The sequence below is a fragment of the Gavialis gangeticus genome, unplaced genomic scaffold, assembly GCF_001723915.1.
Source record: "Gavialis gangeticus isolate Ggan-Ray unplaced genomic scaffold, GavGan_comp1, whole genome shotgun sequence".
NCBI classification, from domain to species: Eukaryota; Metazoa; Chordata; order Crocodylia; family Gavialidae; genus Gavialis; species Gavialis gangeticus.
This window is the reverse complement of record NW_017728991.1, coordinates 13,652,948-13,661,083: the sequence shown is the minus strand read 5'-3', so window position 1 is coordinate 13,661,083 and position 8,136 is coordinate 13,652,948. Positions and strand designations below refer to the sequence as shown.

Genomic DNA, 8,136 nt, shown 5'->3' with positions numbered 1-8,136 from the left:
GAGCGTGTGGCGTTGGCACTGCACAGGTGCGGACTGCTGCAAGGATGCCTTTGTCCTTGCAGGGGTAGGATGAGTCACTGAGGCTGTATTGCTGTTTGGAGGGCCAAATGAGGGGCTGGGCAGCAGTCCTTGGCACAGCATGCATGTGCTTACATCCTGTCAGGGAGAGGGAGGCACCTCTGAGCTCTCCCCAGCTCCCCTGCCTGCATCTCCTATCCACGTGCAGGTTCACAACAGCTGAATCTTGCACAGCAGGGGAGCCAGGCACCTTCTAGACACACACGTGCACCCCATTCCTGTGTGCTAGGCCCCAGCTCCACAGCTCTCTGGAGACAAAAATCAAGCACATGCATGAAAATCCCCAAAAGGCAAAGGCTGTTTTAATCCCTGTGCGTTCTCTCCACATCATCTGCCCGCTCTGAGTGCACAGGATGCTAGAGGCGACACTCCAGTCACCACCTCTTGGGAGATCTCGTAGTCTCTGAGCGTTGGGTCTCTTTGGGTGCTGGGAGATTTCTGGAGGCCTCTCAAGGCTTTCACACATTCTCTAAAAGCGGAGAGAGGACGAAGAATGATGAGAGAGCGGGATGGGAGGAAATTATTTTATCACTGCAATATTATTAGCCCTCTCCTACCACAGCAGAGATGAAAGCTGTGCCTTAGGAAGCCAATATTCACCTGATTCATTTGTTACTCTACAGGCTTAGGAAACTGATGTTCACATGAGACCTCCCAGAGGCTGTTATCATTTATTTCCAAGCTACAACCCAGCTGAATGCCTTCACATGTATCTTGATGCATCAGAGAACTTAGCCCAGTGGTCCTCAACTAGGGTGCCAGGGCACCCTGGGGGGGCCACAAGATCTGTTGAAGGGTGCCCTAAGGTGTGAGGAGATAAGCAGGTATGAGGAGATTTCAGTGCAGACTCAGGCTTAACCCTGCCTGGCCACTGTGAGTCCAGCCCCTCTCTGCAAGTAATACATAAATGAGCTTTGAAAATGGGATGCTGCTTAATTCACAAAAGTTACGAAAATGTGTGTTGAGTCAAACAAGGGGCACTTCGAGTCTATAAAGGTTGAGAACCACTGCCTTAGCCCCTTGAAGACAGGCTGAGGTGAGATGGAGACATCTCAGAAACGCCAACATATCATCTCCAGAGCACCCTGCCATCTCACCCCAGCCTGGTCACTCTCTGGTCCCCAGCTCTGCACCATACCTGCCTAGAGGCCCTTTTGGGTCTACTTTCATCAGCAAGCTCTTCAACACATGTCTTTTGTTCATCCCCAGGATGGAAAAGGTCTTGATAACCTGCAAGGCAAGATTATAAACACACACCGATAGGGTCCCTGCCCGTCTTTGCCAGCTGAACGCTAAGAACCGTGAACATAACTGAAACACATCACTCACTTGTATGCGGACCGCCTCATTGCTGTCTGTCTCCAGCATCTCCAGCAGGGTAAAGAACACCTGCTTATTGGGAAGACCAAGGGCACCCTAGTAATGAGAGATATTGCAGGTACAATAAGGTCCCTCATGCTGCCCCATCAATCTATCTCAGTCCCGACCCTCAGGGATCACCTCTAAGGAGAAGAGGTCTTTCCACCTCTATTTCTGTTTGCGATTTACTAATATAGAAGCCAGCTCTGGAGACATTTGAGATGTGGACACAACCCACCCTGAAATGACCAGACAGCTTGACCGACACAGGATAACAGTTTTCACATCTCAGTAACCCGGGCTGCGTTTATACCCCTTGTCTAGAAATGAGAAGACTCCTGTATTGGTTTCCTGAGCCATTCAGTCCCACTGCCCAAGCAGATCAGAAAGCAGGACACGCATCAGGCCAGCAGAAGGAAGTGATTGTATCACAAGGGGCTAAAATAGGGCTCCCCTTTTAATGGGTTGCACAGGAGGAGGATGGAGGCCACATTTGGGAAACACAAAAGCATGGCTGAAGGACAGGAGAGGACAGACAGAGCACAGCAAATGGAGAGAGGTTAGGAATGGGAGGGAAAAAGAGAGCAAGGAAAAGGCAAGTGGAGCTGCAGCCAGAGAGAGCTAGGACAGCCCCACACACCATCACCCACACACTACCAACAGCTCTGAAGGTCCTAATGGGGCTGACTAGCGTGCCTTACCAACGAAACAATGGCCTGTCTTCTGATCACCTTGCACTTCTCTTCCAGCTGGCTGCAGGAAGCAAGAGAGCAATGCAAGAGGAAGGGAAATTAGGTTTGTTCTGCCTTTCCTTTCCAGGGCTTGAAGGGAAGGGGAGCAGTCTTACTCTGTTCACTTCCTGCTGCCATCATTGGTGCCTCCCTGCATCTCCCCCACCTTCCAATCTGGTTTCAGTTCACCCCCAGTAAAACTGTGTAAACTCTTGTGTTTTCAAACTACTTTTACTTCTGACTCCTCTTTCTGATGGAGAGGAGAGGAGAGGAGAGGGATCCCAACCTACAGTCTACTCTCCCCTGTGGAAACTTCTGCAAATGGAGCTGTGGCTCAAGGACTGGACTCTAAAGTCACTTCAAGACCCATCAGTGAGCCTCGGTAGAAATCATCCTTGAAGCAAGGGATTGCTGACGATGATACCCCAGCCCCATAACATGATGGCTGAAGGTATAACTTTGCCTGCTCTTAAATAGCATCCCATGCCTATTAGGAGATAAGAAGAACCTTTCAGGATAGCCACGCTGTCCCACCCACCCTCTGTGTCCCTCCGCTTTGAAATCCAGTCTGCACCAAATCCCCCCTGGCCAGGAGTGCAGACAGTGATCTAGTGACAATCAGGCCAGCAGGAAGGTTTCTAAAGATCAGGAAAGTGTGATGGAAACAAGCCTAGACCACAGCAGGGGCTTTGTCATGGGGTAGGATGGAGGCAGGTTGTAGTCAGCACCTGGATCTCTTGCTCTTTAGTTTGTAACTTACTTCTCCACAATATCCCACGCCTGTTCCTTCATGTGCAAAACTTCCACAGTCATTGCCACCGTCTGCCTGACTACCTGTGAACAAGAGAGAGCGGGATGGGTCAGGCGGAGGAAGAGGGGGATGCTATGCCAGGCAGAGGAAGAAGTGCAGCAAGTGCTGTGGCAGGTACATGTCACGGCAGGCAGGAGAGTGAGGATGGTGTGTGTGAGCTCAAGTCTAGGCACCCGGATCCATACTTCAAGGCCAGTCTCTCTGGCTGTAATCGGCTGAATCACACAGCACTGGATTTGGGCTCCTGACTTTGTGGCTTGGGCCCCTATTTAAATGTAAGCGAATTCACCTGCAAATCATCAGTATTGATGGCTCAGAAAAGGAGGGGGAAGACCTCATTGCATGGTGTCTACTTAGAGTGGGCGAGACAGGGATGGATTCCTGATCTGAAGGCCCTGTGGAAGGGAAGTCAGCTCTCGAATGCCATTGTGATTGAATTCTCCATGGCCCAACACTCACCAGAAATGGCTCGCGGTGCAGCTTTTCCAGCAGTACCATAAACACCTCATCTTCCAGATCTTCCTGCTGGATCTGCCATAGCCCAATGCAGCTCAGCAAACTGGCAGAATCAGCACGATACTGTGGGGAGGAGGCATGAAGAGAGAGCGCCGAGCTGGTAAATGGCTTCTAGGTCCTCTGGGCTGCACCTGCAACCAGTGTCTCCACAGCTGTGTGGTGGAGGGGAGAAGCCAATGTGGATTTGGTGTAACCAGTGGTGCCAAGACCTGTCTTTCTGAGGCCCGGTCTTCCTGCTAGCAATATTACCAGCTGGACAGGCTATTTCTTTCTCTCTAGTCCAGAAAAGACTGACATCCATCCTCCTGGGAAGAGTGTAGACCCACTCCAGGTGTCTCTTTCAACCAGACTCCAAGAAGCCCTCAAACCATGCTAGACAAGTGGTCAAGATGTGGCTAGAGACAACTGCAACTGGACCTCGAGGCACAAGCCTTCAGGAATGTGGATAAAAGATTCAGACCTACCTGCGGCTATCCAGGTCCACTACCTGGGCCCTAGCCAAATGACCAGTTCCCTACATGTGTACATCTGGGGACTGGCCTGAGTGTGGGCCCAAGGAAACTAGGCAAAGCAGGAGAGGAAGGGACATTAGCAGCAGGACAGCTTACCTGTCCTGATTCCCACAGGACAGCAATGACCCTGCCTTTGTCTCCTTACCTTATAAACTGGAGAATGGCAAAGCTGGTCTAGAAGGGCCTGGATGATAGTGGCACTGGCTAACTTCATGTACCTGACCAGCAGAAGCAAAGCCTGCAAGAGGGAGAGAAGGATAAAACAATCACAGACTGAGGAAGAATGTGAGTCCCAAATCCAAATGTGTGTCAGTAATACATCCGCTCTACCCGATTCCCCTATGCAAAGCCAGAGAGGTCACTTGAGGAGGGATACTGCTGAATAGATGGCCCTTTCCAAACACTATGAACCTTCAGTGGCAACCATGCCAGCCTGAGCTACGTCAAGGCTGGAGGGGTGGGTCTGGGACAATCCTATCTGTGTGTTCATCCCCCCTGGTAGTGGAAGTCAGTGAGCAAAGTGTCTGGGGAAGGCTCCTGTCTGGCTCTGAGTGAGACTGGAGAGACTACAGAGACAGACAAACAGGCAGATGAGTAGTCCCAGCATGGTCAGACAAGATCCCCACCTGCATCTTCATCTTCCTGTCCTCCAGCACCAGGCACCTCTGCAGGGTCTCGCGGGCGGTGGGGTTGGAAGAGTCCAGGTACGCCAAGCAGGCAGCTGCAGAGAAGCTGGACTCGTCTGTGGGACCCTGTGAGGATGCCAGTTGCTCGAGGATCTGGATGAGTCTGGACCGGGCAGCCACCAGCATCCTCTGGGAACGGGAGGGAAGAGCAGCAGTGCAGGCGGCATGTCCCATCACCCTGGGGCAGGTGGAAGTGGCATCCGCAGAGCCGCTCAGTCCAGTTGGGGCATTACCTGGAACTCAGGGGCTGCAGCCCACGTATGCAGAGCCACCCTCAGAGCAGCCAGCATGTCCGTTCTCTGCATCGGGCTTCCCCGCTTCAGCTGTCCGATCAGCTCCCACATGACAGCAGCTTCCAGGCACCCTGCTCCAAGCACAGCACAGAACCAAGGGCCAGTGGCCAAGCACAAAGGCAAAGGCATCTCCAGGGTTAGTCACCCCAGCTCTGCATAGGCCCATTCCCCTCTTGCTCGTGGCAAGCAGTCGGTTCCTATTGCCCAGCTCCCCTGGCTGGGCATCAGGAAGGGAGCGACCCCATTTTGCCACATGTCAGAGCCAGATCTGATGCCACAGAGCCACCCCGTGGTGAGCGCGGATAGTGTCGCCCTGGCCCGGCCCCAGGCTGCTGTTCCTCTCGGCAGCCAGGATCGTCTCTCCCTCTGACAGTTGTGGGGGAATCAGCATTTCCAGCCCCTTCCTCCTAACAACATCTCAGTGCTGGGAGGGCATGGGTGTGGGAACCGCGCAGATGCAGACAGGACAAAATGTTCTGGGGCACATTCCTGAGCGAGTGTGCACATCTGCAGCATCCGCTCCAGCCCGCTCAGAGAGGCGTTCTCCTTGCAGGCCTTTCCCTCGCACACGGCTCAGCCCTCGCTCCGACTGCTACCTGAGTCTGGGTTATCTACCCCATGACCTGCCGTATCACAAATCTCCCGGATCTCTCAATCCTGGCACCAACCCACGAAAGCACGGTATCTGTTAATACAGCTCTCCAAGAACATACAGCTGCGTGGTACACAGTCTATCCCAAGGGTTTTACATGCATGTACCATAGTGCCTTATATTCTGGGCAGAATAATCATTCAGGATGGGCCTAGCTCTCCTCTTCTCTGTCTGCCCTAGGACTGAGAATATGCAGCGAGAGAATGTAATACAGATATTATATCCTTTGGAGATGACTAATCCCAGCCCACGTGTGGCTTCTCTTTAACTCTTAAAACCTGTGTGGTGAATGCCTGACTCAGAGAAAGAGAGAGCGCACCACAACATAGCCTTATCTCACAGCTTTACTGTAGTAAGTGATAATTGTACATACTACATACCAAGCTATATGCATATATGATACTACTGGCACAGCCCTTGGTATTGTTTCAATTATTAGTAGTTAACAGAGGTCACGTCTACATGAAACGCTGACTGTGCAGTTGTTCCTGTGCAGTCATTTACTATTTGCCTACCCAAGTACTAAACGATGGCGCAGTAACCAGTGATACTGCACAGTAGAGTCCCCCACAGCTTCATAGTTTCATTGTTAGGGGCTGAAAGGGACCTTTCATGGTGACACCGACTGCACAGCAGCTCGTTACTACTGCGCACTAGCATCGCATCACAGTTTGTGTCCCGCGACACTACAGCACAGTAGTAACGAGCTACTGCGCGGTAGTAATGACCTACTGCACAGAGACTTGTGTAGATGCAGTGAGGGAGAGGTAGTTAGCCATGTTAGTCTGAAGTCAGACAGAAGGCAGGGTAGACATGCACCTTATAGACTAACTAAAGAGATGCATAAGCTTTCCTGAGCCTGAGCTCACTTCATCCGCTGCATCTGCTTTAGTTAGTTGATAAGGTATATCTCTTCCCTGCCCTGTAGTAGTTAACACTCACAGCATCCTTGGGAGGTGGGAAAAATAAGTCTAGGATTAGGTTTGCATAGAATCATACAAGGAGTTAATAAAGGAATTTCCTGGAGTTCCTGGCTCCTAATCTTGTGTCTGGACAATTATACTATTCTGTCTAATGCATTATAAAGAGACCGTAATAATTTCTACACTCAGGATGCAATCAAGGTTCACCCCTAAGCCCAGTATTCACATGCACACCTCAAAAGGAAAAAAGGGAAAGCACTTGGCTGAAAAATGTAGGTGAGGAGTGACAAGAGAGAGAAAAACGTTTTCCCTGAATAATGCTTTGTGGGGTGCTGTTCAAGTCGCAACCAGTTGAAAGCTGCTCTCTTTGTACCATTGAAAAATCATGTCATTTTTTTCAGCTGCCCTTAGCTTCATAATGGAAAGGTTTAGACACTTACATCCTGCTCCTACACCAATTCAGGCTCTTGTTTTCCTCTAGTATAATAGGGCTGGGCAAAAAATTGTCTTAAACAGCACTGTGATAAAGGAAAGACTGGCTAATGCAAGTATTGAATTGTGTTCTGTGGAGCTAAGATGGTTTAAACCCACAGAGGATCTGCCCCTATATTCCTAGCACAGTGTTAGGGTGATAAATTAGTCACACAGCTGCATTAAGTACAAGCTTGCTCTTTATCTAATGTCAACATAATCCAAGAATTATAATATTAGCATTCTGCATTTAGAAGACACGTGTGTGCATTCAATAGACCTGGAAGGGGATTGTTCTGTGCCAGGTAACTATAGTTACTATAGGGATATTGTGCAGTATATGTTGAATCAAACCTTTTTTTGAACTGAAGCTAAACTGCGCTACTATATTTATATTTCAAAATTGCTAGTTTTGAGGTTCTCACAGAGGTCACACACATCATCACTTCAGTCCCATGCAGTACAAGAGAACAGGCCTGGGTTCTTTCGTATGGTTAAATGGATCTATTCAGACATTTCAGCCATTGAGTATTGCACTGGGAATCCTGACGGTTAAGTCTGATGCTGTCAGAGGATCTGAAAGTGCCAGCAAACCTTCCTCTCACTGCAGAGAGGCTGGCTCCCAGCAGGTGCCAAAAGTCACAATGCCACAAGGCCAGATCTGACAGCGCACTATTAGTTGCCTTCTTGAGCGCGTCCAGACGAGCACGCACGTGCACCTTGCAGCATCTCAAAGCCCTTTGACATGCTGCAAGAGGCACATGCAGGAACAAGAAAACATTCCCCGCGCTGCAAATTTGCAGCGCAGGGGCAAAATTAGACCCCTGGACAGCCAGGGTTCGAAAAAAAACCATGGAGAAAAAAAGCAGGGCAGGGCACCTGAGGCAACTAAGGCTGGGTCCTCCACAGAGATGCTCTAATAGCAGCCGGAGTATCTCTGTGGCCCTTGCCCTGGTGCTGAAGCCCCCCAATTCCTGCCCTGCCTGGCCCCACCCCCTGCCTGCCCCTGAGCCTGCCCAATCCCTGCCCCACCTGGCCCCAGCCTCCTAAGTGCCTCCAAGCCCTGACCCCCCCGCCCCCCCCCCCAACCCCCCCCCCCCCCCC

General features: G+C 50.8%; 1 protein-coding gene across 2 annotated transcripts in view; it reads right to left on the bottom strand.

Annotated features, from left to right (window-relative positions):
* Window positions 1–352: 352 nt before the first annotated feature.
* Window positions 353–8,136, bottom strand: part of HEATR9 (HEAT repeat containing 9) — a 17,341-nt gene continuing 9,557 nt past the window's right edge. For both annotated transcript variants that reach the window (XM_019517704.1, XM_019517695.1), the window contains 9 exons: window positions 4,927–5,057; window positions 4,634–4,822; window positions 4,153–4,245; window positions 3,439–3,558; window positions 2,929–3,002; window positions 2,139–2,190; window positions 1,408–1,494; window positions 1,217–1,308; window positions 353–547 (listed from right to left, as the gene is read on the bottom strand). In XM_019517704.1, the coding sequence (XP_019373249.1) occupies window positions 406–547; window positions 1,217–1,308; window positions 1,408–1,494; window positions 2,139–2,190; window positions 2,929–3,002; window positions 3,439–3,558; window positions 4,153–4,245; window positions 4,634–4,822; window positions 4,927–5,057 (980 nt within the window). In that variant the 3' untranslated portion in view covers window positions 353–405. The remainder of the gene's footprint in view (window positions 548–1,216; window positions 1,309–1,407; window positions 1,495–2,138; window positions 2,191–2,928; window positions 3,003–3,438; window positions 3,559–4,152; window positions 4,246–4,633; window positions 4,823–4,926; window positions 5,058–8,136) is intronic.